Below are 17,235 nucleotides of genomic sequence, written 5' to 3' on the forward strand. Positions count from 1 at the left end.
TAAGTAGAGATACCATGAAAAGATGGTTTCAAAAAAACCCCAAAACATCAAGACTGAAACTTGAACCTTTTTAAAATCACCTCAGCTTGGAAGGTTTCAAAATAAGAGACACCAACAACTACTAGTTATTTCTGAGCATGTCAACCATTCCCTTGCTTATGTTGTACAAACAAGTAGGCACAGATCCTCAAGATATAATTGGTAATATTCTGATTCGAAGAAACAATAATCAAATAAACGCATATTTAGCAAGAAAATTCTCAAAGTATATCGAAGGCAAAATTCTCCTCACAAGCTATCAGCAAAATTAGAAAGCTTGACACTTCTACCTTTGATAGAGAAAACCACACGGTTTCTCTGAGTGTCTACCAATCAAACAGAAAGGCCCACATCTGTATCATTGAACTTGCAGGCACCAATTTTATTTGCAGGCTTTTATTTTATTTTTATCTCTCAATGCTGTTTATAAAAAAAAAATCTGAAACTCTTGCTCAATTTATCTTCTATACTTTTCAACTTTCTTGATATTTTTTGTATGAAAAAAAGTTTTTTAGATCTCCACTATCAACAAATCAAGGACAAGATCCATATCTGAAACTTTCACAGTCAAAGGCAACTGTGCATTTATGTGCAACCTCCTCCATATCAGATACAAGAACCAAACCCGAACTGTGTCAAGCATTCAGTCATTGCATAAGAAACCAGGAAAAGATGGGGCAAGGGGGAAGGATGGAGACCTGGCAAAGATGACTGACCATTACACTACAGCATTATTCAAATAATTCAACAAGTCGTTAGTAAGTATGCCCCACCAAATGCCAGAAAAGTTATTTGTTCCTGATAGACAGACTAATTTCTGAAGCTGTTATCAAAAGAAAAAAAAATAAATTGCCAGAATGCAAAAGTGTCCATGGCATTTCAAACCCTGAGCCACACTTGCATTGCAAAGCAGAGTTTAAACTGCTGTTTGGACCTAGTTGAAAAGGCAATGAATGAAGAGCTGCACAGAGTATTTGAGGTCATTTTAAAAGGATTTGCCAATAACAGCATCATGATGCATCAGCAGCTTCAAACTTGCTGAAGATTTGAGTTGAGAAGGATAGATGGTTGTCATAGAACTGTTTGAACAGTTACTGATGGAAGTGTAGAGCCAAGTTTCAGTTTGGTTGGTATTACTAGTAGGCATGGATGTGTGTCACGTATCTGAAAATGTTTGTAAATCACATCAATACCAGGAAACATTGTGCAAGTGATAAAGGTAAACTGAAAGTTCATTATCCATTCCCTGCTTGCTTTCCCTTTAGAAAGATTTGTCTTGGGATATATATGACCAGCACACCAGACAAACAGTACTTAAAACTCATTAAGAGCAAGTTCTTAGGCAAAAAAATCCTGCTCACATCTACTTGGTAAATCCTTATGAATAATGAAATAGTTCAGAGGCATATAGGACCTGTATCTGAATAAATAACTAATTAAAGAGGGAGATAAATTCACTATGAACCTTATTCCTAAAGAGCATCTTGACAAGCTCTAATATTCAGATAAAAACAGTCAGACAGGGGCAAGCTAGGACACTGAGCTAACGTGTTTTGTTTTGGTTTTTAACTTCCTTTTTTCATTGCGTGACAGCAGTTTAACACTTGAGGAGAAAAAGACAGGGCAAGTAATGAAAATGCCCTTCCACAGAAGTCTCAATCATATATAATTAGACTGTATTTGCAACTTCATTTCTTTCATTTGCCTTCCCAAACCACTTTATGTGGATAAGACTTATTAGCAGCATTCACTCCTTCACATTAGTGTATGTGCTTGTATGTATTGTCACAACAAGAAAGTTTGCACTGTCATCCTCAGCTGTTAGAGTTTTTGGAGGGTCTTTTGGGGGTTTTTTTGGGGGGGTGTCTGGTTTTCTTTTTTTTTTTTTCCCCCTCCCCAGTTAGGTCATGATGGAGAGTGCAAAAGGAGAAGTCAGAAAAGTCTTGAATAATTCATTATATTGTTTGTCTGTGTGCAGCAGCAAATAAAGAAGGAATCTAGGTTCAAATGGCCCAGCTGTGGCTTAAAAGAACTAACCTTTTCCTTAGGGTAGACGCACAGCCCAAATATGCTCTGATATGGGAAGACAAAGAAGGTTAGTCTTTCCTAGGTTACAATTTATTTGTCCCCTACTAAGTGCCATTTCTGGCATCAAAGATCCATCATTTATCCCTGACTCTGCATGTGATTCTAACAGTCGCTGCTCAGTCTCTCTGCATGAAAAGAGAAGTCACCAAACCCGTGCCATCCTGGGTGACAAGCACAGCAATTAATAAGATAAATACAGGGGACTCTCTTCAATGAAAGTCAGTGCTTTCTCTTTTTCTTCTTACAAGTATCCTTCCATTACCCTATTATTTGCGTAGTGTATGTAGGACCACATGCATATCTACATTCTCTACTTAGATTATCAGGATGTCAAAACAGACAATGAAGAGTTTTACTTTCCGGTATGTGGATGATTAAGGAAACTATGGCTCGTATACGTACTTCCTCCTTACTCTCCTCATTGTCTAGGTCTTTTTCAGGCTCTTCCTCTCCATCACTTTCATAGTCACCTGCAGAAGTAGAAAAGAGGTAGAGGCAAAGGCATTCAACCTATTATCCCTCTCAGGCCTCCAAAGAAATAAGTGCAATCTCCTGCGTGTGCCACACGCCTTCAAACTACAACTCACCACAACCCTGATTAAAGCAGATCCCATTTTTTAATCTAGTATAAATGAATTTGGCACTAAATCTCCCGCTTTTTAAAGCTCTGTTCTCTTGGACTCAAGCACTGCCTTTCAAAACCATGACAAATGTCACCATGATATGGATCCAACTCGTATTACAAAGCAATACAGAGATTTTCTGCTTGGCTGCAATTATATTACAGGATGCTCTTAATCTGTATTATCTAGATTAGGGTGCTTTACTGCTATCACCATTATAGTATTTGAGCATCTTCCATATGAAGCTGAAAGCAACAGAGAAATTGCTTGTGTGTATCACGGAGTCTACCATTTCTCTTTTTCTGTGGAGTGGCTGTCCTGCCTGTGCTTAAGTTCTGCTTTTCAGTAAGTGCTCGTATCTTTTACTCATACAGCGTGACTGTTATCTGTTTTTATTTTAGAAAGGAAAAAGGATAATACTTCCTGCAATTTTTTACTGAAAAAGCTGCAGGGCAGTGTTCCCACCTCAAATAGTCATGCACAGGTACAACTATCTCTTCCTCTGTTGTTATTGTGGAGCAATGGCATCTCCAGCCTCTGCTATGCCCATTCTGTTCCATTATTTTTTGCATAATAGAGGATTATTTTTTTTTCCTTGCCCCTTTTAGTTTTCTCATTTATTCTTCAAACAGAATCTCCATGTTTCGAGAAGACCTGGGAGTGGTTTCATTTCTACTGAGTGACGCTGTAGGCCATCAGATTAATTTTAACTCTAAACCTCAGGACTAGGCTACCGAGACTCCCTTCCCCAGATCCCACATTTAATTCTCTTGTCATGCTCTTTTTCCTCCTATTGAACTCACCCTTCCAGGCACTTACCTTCAGATCCCTCACATGGAGGTTCAACCTTGGCATTCCCAGGAAGAGGGAAGGAATAGGAACTTCTTACTGTCGCAACAGGCAGAGGCTCCTTCGGGTGACACTTCCTCAGAATCTGAGTCACAGTGGTTATGATAGGATCCAGATTTTTGCAAGATAAACAGTCCTAGGAACCAAAGGAGAACAACGTTAAGAATTGTTTCTTACAATTGACCTGCCTATACAATAAACCAGAGCAGAGGCATTCTTCTGATTGGAATATGAAATCTTTATGGCTTTTTTTTTCCTGCTCCCTCCTTGGTTTTTGGGGGTGGTTTTTTTTCCTCCTTTTTACCATTAAAGAAATCTACCTGGAATAGTAAGACCTTAAATTCTTGCAGTCAATTTCTTACAGAAATACAGTCTAACATGGACCTCAGGGGACTTCCATTGATGCATGTCTGTCTCTTCTCCCAAGTAACAAGTAATAGGACAAGAGAAAACAGCCTCAGGTTGCACCAGGGGAGATTTAGGTTGGATATTAGGAAAAATTTCTTCACCAAAAGGGTTGTCAATCATTGGAACAGGCTGCCCAGGGAAGTGGTTGAGTCACCGCCTCTGGAGGTATTTAAAAGATGTGGTGCTTAGGGACATGCTCTAAGACATTATAATCAGGGTATATTGAAGGAATGTATGATAGCTAAAATATACTAGCTAACACAGGTTAGCAGCAGCACTGAAGAGATATGTTCTTTAATACAGAATTAAAAAGATTCTGCAGGGAGCCCATGTATATATTTTGGCTGACAACACATGCTAAAATCTGTGCTTCTGCGTCTCCACCACAACTACAGCCAGAGCTATCATGTCAAAACTAACACAGGTAAGCTAGCACAGTTACACCATTATTTCACTATACGCAGTGCTCAAAGAGAGCATTCCCACTGTACTCTATTCTATATAGTTATGCCTTGGGCCCAATACTTAGTCTGAAAGATCACTATATATTACCTAGTCATAAAATATTGAATTCCTGCAGTAACCCACGCTGTCTACTCCTATAACCTAGAGTAGGAATTAGAAGTGTAAGGAGCTATGAGCACCCAGATGTACTTTGAAGACATAGAATATTTTCGTATTTTCATTACCATGCTATGCAAGTGAACTCCTTGGTCTTTTGTTGCAAAGAGAGCAACACCCCCCCCATCCCCCCCTCCCCCCCACCAAACTAAAAGCAAAGACCCCCAGGAGATCATAGTAGGTGTATATCTTCAATATAACAGAGTCAGAGAGTTTGGATAAGCAAATTACAGCTGCTGCACAAAGGTGAAGTTGTTTAAAACCAATAGACGTGATGCTCAGAAAACCAAGCCTTCAAGATTTCCCCAAGCACAGCGCATCTATACCACAGCCTCCATCAGGGAGGCTGACTAATCAATGTTGCATCCTACCTAAGTTCATAAGCTGTACCATGTCTATCAGCATGTTATCTTTAGTGGCTTGGGACTAAGACTTAGCTCATCAGAACACGAATGCAAGTCAAATAAGCAGCATGAATATTCTATAAGGCAAAACAGGAATATTACAATACATTCTAATACCATTTAATATTTTTGCATCCCTTCAGCACAGATAAAATGGAACGGGCCTGTGGGCAGAACAGATACTTTGTGCTGTTTTCTGACAGTCCCCAGTTAGGATTTAGGCTGGACAAAAAAATATTCAGCAGAACCAGGAAGATGACCAAAGAACAAAGTACTTCATTATAATCAGGAACAGGTAAATGGCTGCATTGGGGTTTAGGGTTTTTTGAGTTTTGGGTTGGGTTTTTTTTTGGTGGGGTTTTTTTTTGTTTGTTTGTTGGGGTTTTTTTGGTGGTACAGGATTTTATTCCATTTTCTTATGTATGATTGAACAGCATTATGAGATTCAGTGGGATTAACCAGGATTCCTGTAGGGACACTAGAAAAATCATCTAAAGCTGACATGCTTACAAGACTCACTACAAGAATCATAATATGTATTTCTAGATCTCAGGCTGTTAGGAACAGGGGAGAGAGAAAAGACAATTTTGAAAGCATCTCCAAGGAAAGTTTTATTGTGGTTAGAGCAAACACCAAGGAGAACTGGTTTCTATTTCCAGTTTTTCAATTTATTCACTCTTTCACATGGTATTTGGTTGTCTTTGCTTGTTATTAAAGGGAATATAAGGAAACTTTGTCTACATGTGAGAGCAGAATAACATTCTGGAACAGTCTTACTATAGTTTACTAAAATTGTTCTGTTTTTACTAGAACAGTGAACACAGGACTGTATAAATGCCTGCCTTGGGCCAGCTGTCTTAATTCATTGCCAAGTGAATTGAGATAGTCAAGAGCAAGGTATGTTCATCTAGACGATGAACTTCTACACATGGGGTTATTCAGTGATGCTGTTTGAAAGTAATTTTTTTTTCATTACAGCAAATTAGCTTACAAGTGCAAAGAAGCCTTCAGATACCTTACAGGGAATTTTTGGGACTATTTTCATTACTGTTCATAAAGTGGTCACAGATTCCACGATAACACAGTTTACAGATGACTGAAAAATGTTCCATCACTGTATTGGAAAAGCCTTTTTTACTGACACCTGAAAAATAGACAGGAGACTGTTCTGTAGGTGTGTAAACTATCCCATTTATTTTGCAGTGGGATACTGTGAATGAGGGAAGAGAGTGAATCCTTTGCTCGGAAAACCCATGTAAATCTAACCTGAATTTAAGGGATCTGCTTTTTAGCCTCCACACTCAATCTTTACTGAATCTGGAATAGTCCAGATATTATGATATGTATGCGATGTATACAAAAAAGGTTTCAATATGATAGTAAGGCAAAAGGTAACGATGCTAATGGATGCTACTACTGGGAAATAGAGAGTGGAGTATAGGATAATATTATCCTAGAGTAGGTCCTAGTACAGGAAGGCTGAAGAGAGACCAGGTAAGCTTAAGAAGTCAGATGGATAAATGATAAAATAGCAAAATAATATTCCATGCACCAGTCTCTCCTAAAGCAGATACAAACCTGTTTTCTTGTCTCAGAGCAGGCAGCTCTCTCACTACACACAAAGCCAGCCAGTTGCTAATGTGAATATACCATTTAACTGCCGAGAAAGCCTAAGCAGAGCTTGGAAAAAAGAGATGGGAGCAGAAAGTGCTTCCTTTTCATGAATGATTCCATTATCTAAAATTATTTTTCATTCCAGGTAGGAGCAGAACTCAAAATATCTCTAAATTCTCCTCATAGAAAGTAGCAGTCACTTCTAATCTATGTAAGGAGACAGTCTTTGAACTATTGGCTCTTCCTGTAAAGACACAGGCTTAAGGGCTATTAAAAGCTCAGGTATTTCAGCTGTCCATCAGCCCATACAATAAGCAGCTGGAGAGGTTTCAGTTGAAAACCAGCCTTGTAAATAGGAGTTCCACTGGAGGTTGTTAAAACAAACCCATCTTGGCAAAACTATTTCAATAGATTAAAATTTTTTGAAAGAGTTTCAGCAGAACTTTTCTGGCCAGCTTTTAACGTCTTTAAAATCTTATTAGCTGCTCAGAGTTTGGTCAAGGCTAGTCATCACAGACAGCAAATTCCTAAAGACACTAAGATATTGTCTACACATACAAAGAGCCATTGCTTTCCCAAGCAGGGGTTTTTAGTCTTGCCCTGTCTCTTTCTCTCTTACTAAAGCCTGCAGTTCATCTTGGCAGAATAGATTTCCCATTTTCTGTCTACCACAAAGATTATGAAGATTTTAGTGGCAGCGTCTCCCTCAGGTCAGAGTAGGGAAGAATATGAGTGAGACCTTCTAGGGCTGCCAGACTCCTCCTGACACCTCACGTCTTGGAGAGATACTGTAAGACTGACAATATGCCAAAGAAGAAGAGGAGGAACATTGAGCTTTGAATCTACTAACCTTGGTAATTTCCCTTCCAATATCTCCCTAGTAGCACACAGTAGAAAAAAAAACCACAAACTGGAGGCCCCCGAAGCTGTCATTTCCGCTCCACTTCTAACCTTTGGAAGGATTAGAGTTATCAGTGTTCACTGGAGTCTTAGTGTGTCATTTCCTGTTTGTTCACCCAAGGTGACCCCACATTTGTATTTTCCATGGGGTTGCTCCCAGGCTGAACTATCAGGAGATGTTAGCTCAGAGAACTACATGGGCTGTAGATGGCTCTTGAGAGAGAACAAGCTGACAGCTACCCTCAAGCAGCTGCTGCCATTCCCCCTATTCAAGTTTCTGCAGACCAGGGACTTCTCATTAACAGAAAAGAACATCCCTTAAAAGATTTTCAGGTGGTATGAGGCGGCCAGGACCAGCAAAAGTGGTCAATTCCTCATGAGGAAAATGAAGTGAAAAAACTCTACCCATCTATTGTTAGCAAGAATATCTTTCAGTCACAGGAGAATTATTCATTACAGCAGTGGGAAGGTGAAGAAGCAAATACACTGGATCAAAAGGATTTTCTGGAGGAGAAGGGGACAGGTTTTTCATTCTGTCTGTGATGATGGCAGAATGAGATAAAGCACTGGCCGGTGAAAATGACAATGGAAACACTCCTTGCAGAATCACATGGGTCAAGAACTGAAGGTTTCTCCATAAGTGACTTCTTCAAAGAAGACTAAGGAAGCACGTTGGTAAGACTCAGAAGAAACCATTACTGTTCGGTACCTGCCCTTTGTATACCTTACAGGGATCCCATCCTCAGGACCATGTCATCTTTTTCTTGATGGACCCACATTAATGTTTCAGAAGATTAAAGTTGGGCTTCCTGAAAACAGTTGATGGATGTTTCTCATTAGCAAAGGCCTGGCTAAATCAACACTTTTTTGTGGAAAAAACTCGGTGGAATTATCCATCTGGATACATGAAAGGAAACATCTCATGAAACACCTAAGCAATGCTTCTGTGGAGACGTTGCACTGTTCTTTGGGAGAGGAAGTCCAAGGAGACAGTAGGATCCACAGGGGAGGAGAAAAAAGTATTAAAAAGCCTGAATTAGAATTCCTATAAGGTTCAGTAAGAATTAAAATTAGTTTTAAACTGAAACATCTCAGCTTTTCTGAAATACTAACTATGAAAAAGTCAATGCTTTTTATTTTAACATTATCATTTTTTCATTTATACGTTATATAAATTCAGGATAAAACTATGTAATTTCCTGCACTGTGAGGTAGAACCCAGCACTAACTACCAATCCATCTCGCTTATGCACAAAAGTACCATTTACCTCTGCACTTGTGAAGAGAATCTCCATACCCCGGGAACCAAGGAAAGTCTCCCTGCCCAGCTGGATGTTGGTGATGTGCTTTAGGCAGAGCAGGAGACCCCTACGAATATAAACGTAGTTGTTGGAGACATCGTTGTGATGCCAGTCTTGATAGAGCCTCAGCAATCCACCCAGGTAGCCACTGTTCACTGCCCGTCGGCTGTTAGACTCTGAAAATGAAGAGAAAAGGCTGAATTAAACTCTTTCCACTAGTCATGCTGTTTGATAACCATGTGGCCACTCAACGCTTAAACTCAGACTTTATCATCTGCTCATTCTTGCTTAATGGTCTAAGTTAAAAAAAAAAAAAAAAAAGGTTATTTGTTTGGGGGGTTTTTTTGTGTTTTGGTTTGGGGAAAGGGCAGAACCCATATCTCCTTCTAAGTACTAACAAACTTAATTCCAATTGCAGCACCATAACAGTTCCTGAAACTAAAGAGCCTCCTGAGGAGTGAGAAAAGCTAAAGAACAATAAGATTAGTCAAGAGCATGTCATATAATCTGCACATAGTGCTGTACTTCAGTCCTGAGAGAACACCTTACCAAGATCAACAAATCCAGAAACCTTGTAGCTGTACAATCCTTTCACAGCCAGTGAAGTTATGTTTAACTTCTAAATGTATTCCCACACATACCTATATAACAAAAGCCATGAATCAAATGATTCTGGAAGCCCACAGTATTTAAAAATTAACAAAACACTAACATGAGCAACAGCAGTTTGGGCTTCTTTTCTGTTGCTTTCTGGCTCAGATTTTAAAGGTCACATTCAGGTAATATTTAAAGGCTTTACTGCACAGACAATGAAATAAAAAATGTATTTTCTAAAATAAGCTTTATAACAATATGTAAAAAGGAAAAGCTGTAGTGTTCCCTTAATCACGTAGCTCTAGGATATCAGACTAAAAGGAGAAGATTATAAGAACATAAAACACAAATTCTGCTGAGTATTCTAAAACACATCCCTTCACCCATGGCGTTCTTTGCCTTGCCCCGCAGGACAAACATGAAGCCATACCTGACTCTAGGCTCCCTCCCTTCAAACCAACTCTGCCTAAACATATTTTCCTGACTGGTCCTGACATTCCTCGCTGCGACACACATTAGAAGCTGTCAGGAACTCCGTAATCATCCAAGGGGCCAGGTAGCACACATAAGACTGAAGCTCAGCTCCCTGAATGACAAGCAGCATTTGCAGCTCACAACAGATGGCTCTTGGTATGGGCTCTCCAGAGCTAGTAGGCTCCAATTCATTTCCAGTTCATTAAACAAAGTGCCAGAGCCTCTCACACCTGGAACGTTAAAGTTATCAGTGGGTATTTACAGGACAGGAGAAGAAGCTAGAGGTTAAGAGAGAGAACAGAAAGACACTGCACGAAGAAAATCACTAACAAGGGAAGACATAGAGAGAGTAAGCAGCTAGCAGGCAGCAAGCCTCAGCCCCAGTGATGAAGTAGATGGAGGTATTGGAAAGGGGAAGGAAGTCGCCTGAAGTTACCTCAGTCTGCTCTCTGCAGTACGTTAGCCAACTCTTACCTGGAGAGGAGATTGGAAGGTAGTTCTGCTACTGGTCTTGTCCTGCAGTGTTCTCTACCATCAGGACCACAGGGCAGGCAAACAGCACCCCCAGACCAGTTTGGCAATCATAGAATGTTTTGGGTTGGAAGGGACCTTAATCATCTAGTTCCAAACCCCCCTGCCATGGGCAGGGACACCCTCCACTAGACCAGGCTGCCCAAAGCCTCATCCAACCTGGCCTTGAACACTTCCAGGGAGGGGGCATCCACAACTTCTCTGGGCAACCTGTTCTGGTGTCTCACCACCCTCATAGTAAAGATTTTTTTCCTTATATCTAATTTAAATCTATCCTCTTTTAGTTTAAAACCATTACCCCTTGTCCTATTGCTACTTGACAATTCATTTTAATCCTGCTCTGCATGTTCACACCACCCTGTTGACATGCCTCTGCACTGACCTGCTGGTCCCACAGCTATTCCAGTCCTACATAGCTCTGCCCAGTCTCCTACACCTTGGCCTGCAGTTCTTTCTAGCACTTTATACCCTTGTGTGATAATCTCACACAAACTCTGCCAGTACATCTTGTATTTCGGGGCTCAGTGGTTGTCAGCGTGTTGAAGGTCATCCCTCTCCTTTAACCTTCACTCTATGTTTCTTTTTTCTATTTGACTTTCTGCAAGCAAACTTTAATTGCTTGAGAATCCTTTATCAATCCCAATAATTTTTATTCATGATTTCCTGTTAATCCTCAACCAGCTGTCATGTTTACTAACCTGCAGGATGACTAACCCCTTAAATCAGTCAATCTTCCTTGAAGAATTACTCAGGAAGCTCTGTAAAAGTCAATAAGTATATAAAACATGACAAGAAGAAGAGAGTCAGGGAGTGTAAGGTAAGGGCAATTTGGATCAGACTCAGAGCTTCCCTGAACTGTTCAGAGGCAGATGAAATTGGACTAGATCTAGGGATTTATGGACGCTAGCATTCAGTGCTTGAAGTCTAAGCTTTCTGTGTCAATGTCAATAGGACAAGCAAAATATTGGAAAGAACTGTGGATAGAGCTTCTTGGGGACTTTATTTAAAAGAAAAAAATTCTCATAAAATTTGTTTGTGATGTTTTTCTCACATCTTTTAAGACAGACTTCCACATTTGGATCTCAGCTCCATAGAGACCAGAACACACAACTGTCCCATGCCTCAGTTTTATCACTGGATGAAAAACATGGAGGAAGCTGAGCAAAATAACTTTGCAATGTTTCCCCTCATGTTTTCTGTAGTACTTATCACTTTTAAGCTCAAAACAGTTGCTTTGAAAAGTGAAGTTGAGATAGTCAGTTCTGTGAGGAGTTAGAAGTAGAACTATAGTTTCCTCAGCACTTTGATCAGAAGCAATGGGAATTACTTGCTGAAGGGGCAAAAACACCCATTCATTTTGTTTCTCCTCTCTGATCTCATTGATTCTCCTCTGCTCTCCTGTGTTGTCAGTGGTTTCTTTTATTTTTTTCTTCAATTTGTTCAGTTGTGTAGTCAATAAAGTAGTGAATAAATGAAGCAGGAAGTATGCCAAGATCTCCAGAAGGCAGAATGGAAAAAAGGAGGCCTCCCCACCTGTCTGTGTCTGTTGGTCTCTCCATCTAGGGATGCACCTGCATGGGTATCTATCTATATTTTGGCACAAATACAGATGGTGGAAGTGAATCATACAGGTACAAGCAGCACTGCACAGATTTGTAGGCAGCAAGAACCCACCCCTCCTGGAGTGAGTATGCATGATCTGTGTGGTAAGTGGTAAAGTGCCCTACATCTTTTGACCCTTTTGCTGTTATTTTTTCCATTAGTCCCTTTCCTTCTCCCTGGATATGGCCAGTGTTCAGTGGAAGTGGAAGTTATCCTTCCACACAGCTTTGAGAAGTTCCCAGCGATAGTGCTTCCTATTTTGATTCATGCTTGGTCTGTGTGATGGACGCACTCTTCCTGTCTGAGCCAAATGAACTTTGGTCCAGGCAGATGCTCAGTAAGTAGACCTAACTGAAGTTAATCCTATTGTGTGAGGCTATCCTATCTGTGAAAACTCGGCACCAAACCCAAAAAAACCCTGGTTTGGCTGGAGACTGCGCTGGTAAGCAGCCAAAACTGTATTAACAGCAGAAAATCTGACTACAAATCAGCCACTTTATGCTATAAATATCTGCAGCCCTCAGGGCCCGTGGAGTTCTCCCTCCATAGCAGCTGGCTGCACAGTAGCGATCTCCCCCTGAGTAGGGATGCCTCTCAAGGTTTCCCCTTGATGCTGAGAGACCCCTTACTTGACAAGACATTGATGGGTAGGTAAGTCACAGTTTTTGCATTCATGTAACATTTAAGATATGTATAGTAAGCTTACACAATAATCTTTGTATCCCATACTAACTTTACATGTAGTAAATAGTAGAGTATTGACTGTTAATCCATCTGTGCTTATTAAATATTTTACATACCTAAATTTACTGAATAGAACTCAAACTATTAGGTCAGATCTGAGTGATCTCTGACTCTTCTTCTGTAACAGTCTTTCTTCCTAATCTTATTCTGGCATCTCTGACAAGGGAGCACTGTCTTTATCACCTACCCCAAATCTGTCACTGGCATAGTATTTTCTTTGCAAGAGTTTCGATTCTACCCACTGAGGCTGGGATGGGCGATATGGGAATGCTCAATGTCGTCGTAGTTTCCCACACTTCTAGAACTGACCCCCCACTTCTGGCTTCCAGGGCAGTGCTGCCAACCAGTGAAAGTGTAAGCACTGCAGCACAATCTCTGCAGTTAACCAGAAACATTTGACATGGATACACAGCCAGTGTGTGGAAGCATCAAATGGTTGAAGATGCGTATAAATTAGCGAGGGGATCACAGTACAAAGAAATCCCTGGTTTTGACAGAACACTGATTTTATGTCAAGGGACAAGGACAGACTCTAAAGCTGGGGTTTCAGTCTAGTAGATAAGTCTCATGACTTCCAACATTTCTGTGGACATTTCTGAAGCCCTCCTCGCATTCCAGTCCCCTTTGAAGTGTTTGCCAGGAACACAGGGACCACTGGAAAACACGCAGCATATTTAATCACAAAACTGAATTACAGTCAGCCTGAAATATGATGAGCAATGCAGTGCTTACCAGGCAGAACAAAGAGATATTTATCTTTCTGTCTATCTGCTTAAATCTCTTTGTTGATGCCACTCAGCTGATTCATTATGCCAAGAACATACATTGCTACATTTTGGAGATAAAAATGCTCTGCTAAATTAACCCTATGGCTCCTAAAGGAGTAAGAAAATCTTCAACTTCCCCACTCAGCTCTAGTGATTGCCTCTTGGGAATAAAAGATGCAAGATATCTCGTAAAGCAAAGAGAAAACATTTTATTCAGTCACTGAGAAGCCATGTTTGCTAGACATAAGCATGAAGGTTCCCTATAGAAACAAAATGGATTGTCCTCATGGAGAAACCTAGTCACCCATCAAGTGCTGGGATGAATTTGGACCCAGTGGGCTCCACAGTTCCAGCAAGAAGCTGGTATTAGCTCAACTCTTGTTGGAAGCCAGGTGACTATTGTCATTGTGCCCTGTAAACTTCAGAGTCCAGGCATTTAAGCATTTAGGATAGACAAATAACACTGGCACAAAGGTAGGGAGCAAGGCAAGATTTGCCAGCAGCTGCAAGTGCCATGTTTTGCTCCTAGACCAGGAATCAGCCACAAACTCAGCTTCAGTACAACAGTTCATTCTTTCTATTCCAAAATATTTTAGTTCCAGATGTTGGCCGATTCAGTGGCAGTCATACCAACTGAATTATGACATAGTGATTCTTCTCCAATTTGCTTTTGTTACATTGTTCATATGTAAAAATTAAGAACGAACAAGACAATTCCTGAAACTTTTGAGCCAACCCCAGATGGAAACTGATTTTCAAAAAGGCTTCCTTTTTCTCCTTTATTTTTCAGCTTCACAGCATCTCCTGGTTGTAACTCAGAAAGCTGGAAATCCACAAAAAATACCTTTTGCACAAGATTTCCAGCTTGATTTTTCTGATGGAAGTGGTTTGAAAGAGTTCAAATAAGGATGCTAGAATTTTGAAGACTTCCTCAAATTCAGCCACTGAATTTTCTGAAGCCAGATCATCACTGGAGGCACAAACACTGCCCATGCCAAGACAAAGGCAGTAAGCAATTACTATTAAGGATGTCAACGGAGAATAATGCAGCTCCTTGACACTTTGGTTCCATTATACGCACCCTGAGGAGCAAAACAGTGAGAAGCTGCCATGCCCCAGGAGATGAAACCAACCTTTTTCTCTAAAGCACTGAGTTACTTTCAGTTTGGGATATGTCTATGAATGAAGAGCAGTCTTGGGGAAGGGAATATAAAGGACATTCAAAAATAATTACCTCCCCCCCCGCCCCTGAAGTGGTTCTTCTCAAAGATAAACTTAAAAATATATATCAATACTAATTGCATTCTGAAATTCAGGAAGAAAGGATAGGCACAAAACTTGCTTTAGATGATTATGAAAGGAAGTATTTGCAAAATTCAACTCTGATCACAGCATCCTACCAGTTATGATGACAGATTTGGGGCCAGATGATAATGGAGTTTGAATCCAGAGGTGGGTAGAGAAGTCTTAAACTGATGGTGAGAAATGGGTACCTGGCAAAGTATTAGGCAAATCACAAGCATCGTGCTGTTGGCTACAGGAACTGACACGGTTTAACCATAGGGATATTTTGATGCCAGATCAGAGACCTGCGTCAGTAGATCTGTTGCAAAGCATTATGAATTCAGACATAGAGAGTTCAGGCCTTTCAGAAACCATAATCTGCTTATGTACTAGAACATCGCTTTCTATTCCTTGCAGAGTTACTTGCCCCTCCTTGATGCCAGCATAAAACAAAAAGAACGACACTGATTATTTTATCCCACCAGCCACAAAACATAATCCTTACGCTTTGATAAAAAAACAGCGGGTGAAAGGTTAAATAAAGGTTAGTTGACAGAAGAGGAGGAGGAAAGAGCAGGAAATGAGAGATGAAAGGCTGGGGGGAAAAGGAAAGGTAAGAGGACAAAGACAACAAAAAGAGGAAAGAAAAGATATAGCAAGAGAGGGGAAAGGCCATCAGCAATACCTGCTGTTAGCACACAGAATTGTCTTGATGAAATAAGCATAATCAGGGGGTCACCACAACCTGACTTTTTAAATTGCTCATTACAATTTTACTAGGCAAGCATTGCAACAAGGGCCCTGCCCATTTCCCTAGCCTTTTCCTTCAATATCCGCTGAGCAAATGCCTCCGAGATCAGCTCTAGCTAATTTCCTTAAAGACATGCAAGCTGCTAATTCTGGGAAGTACAGATAGTCAGGAATAACAAATACAACCAAAATTAGATTAAAATAACCTGCTGATAAACAAATTACTCACCAAAAATAAATATTGGATTAAGCGCCGGTGGGAGCGGGGATCCCTATAATAACATCGCCATCGTGTGGCTTGAGGTGCCGAGCGGCAGTGTCCGGTTTGGACCACCACATTGTCTTCAGCCTACAAGCCCCTAGACATGCACTTGTCTACACTTATATAGCAGGTGTCCAGTTTTCATCCACGCCCCCAAAACTGGGAATCGTTTACCTGTTATTTTGGGAGGTGAGTTCACTGAAAGCAATAGAGCCCATGGTTAAGAGCGACATGGAGGGCAACCCTTGCCTTCCACTGCTGCTCAAACAGGCTCCAGCTAGGATATGCCCCCTCCACACCTGGGCCTCTCACAGCAGAGGAGGGCTTAGTGATGAGCTCACCAGGCCTTAAGACAGAACTGGAGCAAGATATGAAGAGACAGGAGAAGTAGGACAAAGGAGGCTGGAAAGAAGTAGCAGGTGTACCCTGGGACAGAGAGAATAGACTCTGGGAAGCATGCTGTGCCTCATCCCAACTCAGTTTATCTATACCTATCGGTATCTACCCCCTCACCCCCATCTTGAGCTGTAGTAAGCATCCAGAAATTGAAGAAGGAAGGTTGGACAGGTGTCACACTGGAAAGCTGGACTGTAACATCCAAGAGAAGAGTAAAAAAACTCCTGACGCTCTCATGGTACTTCAGTACCATTAGAGATATTTGCCGAGCAACATGTTCAGCTTGTATAATAAAGTAGTTCAGTCAGAGGGAGTTAACAGCATGGTGGAGAGAAAATAAATATAAAAAGACAGCAAGGCAACAGAGGAGGGACTTGCTACAAGCTGTTTGCTGCATCCATGTGGGCACGGCAGGTGGAGAACAACTGGAAGAGTAGGATGCACAGATTAGTAAAGTATTCTGGGATGCTTGGGAAGAGATAAAAGGTCAGGAGTGAGAAACTAGCTGATGGTCAGGCAAGAAACATCTTCTCTATATGAGCAATCTTAGCTTCCACTGATGGAAAGATACAGCACTGCCATTAGAAGGGACCTAAACTTGTATTCCTCCATCAGTCACCATCTCTATGACTAACACCAATTTCCACTACACACAGGGCAACAGGACAACCAAAGTCACTAGTCTTGTACTGAGTTTCCAAGCATTTCTCCCCTGTTGTGGATGAAGCACAAATTTGTAGAGTCCCATCATTTATTTCTTTGGACAATCATCTTTCCCTTCTGAAACACAACAGCAACAATTTCCCCAGGTACAGCTGGAGCAGTAATTTTCTCTTACACTGAAGCCTTCTTTCCTGGCAGACCTTGCTTCTTGCTGTTATGCACCTGTTAAGCAGGCATTTAGCATCGGCTTCTGTTAGGAAAGAGACAGAGGCCAAGAAGTTTCTGGCCAGGCCCTGGCTCTGCAGGTGGACAAAGTCTCAA

At 40.9% G+C, this 17,235-nt stretch overlaps 1 protein-coding gene across 1 annotated transcript in view; it reads right to left on the reverse strand.

Annotated features, from left to right (window-relative positions):
* AGBL1 (AGBL carboxypeptidase 1) overlaps positions 1 to 17,235 on the reverse strand; it is a 290,414-nt gene that overhangs the window by 220,103 nt on the left and 53,076 nt on the right. Inside the window, exons 7-9 of the mRNA XM_054837473.1 lie at positions 8,815 to 9,023; positions 3,570 to 3,735; positions 2,530 to 2,597 (exon numbers count right to left, since the gene is read on the reverse strand). Coding sequence (XP_054693448.1) covers positions 2,530 to 2,597; positions 3,570 to 3,735; positions 8,815 to 9,023 — 443 coding nt within the window. The remainder of the gene's footprint in view (positions 1 to 2,529; positions 2,598 to 3,569; positions 3,736 to 8,814; positions 9,024 to 17,235) is intronic.

This window comes from Grus americana, chromosome 10 (genome assembly GCF_028858705.1).
Source record: "Grus americana isolate bGruAme1 chromosome 10, bGruAme1.mat, whole genome shotgun sequence".
Lineage (NCBI taxonomy): Eukaryota > Metazoa > Chordata > Aves > Gruiformes > Gruidae > Grus > Grus americana.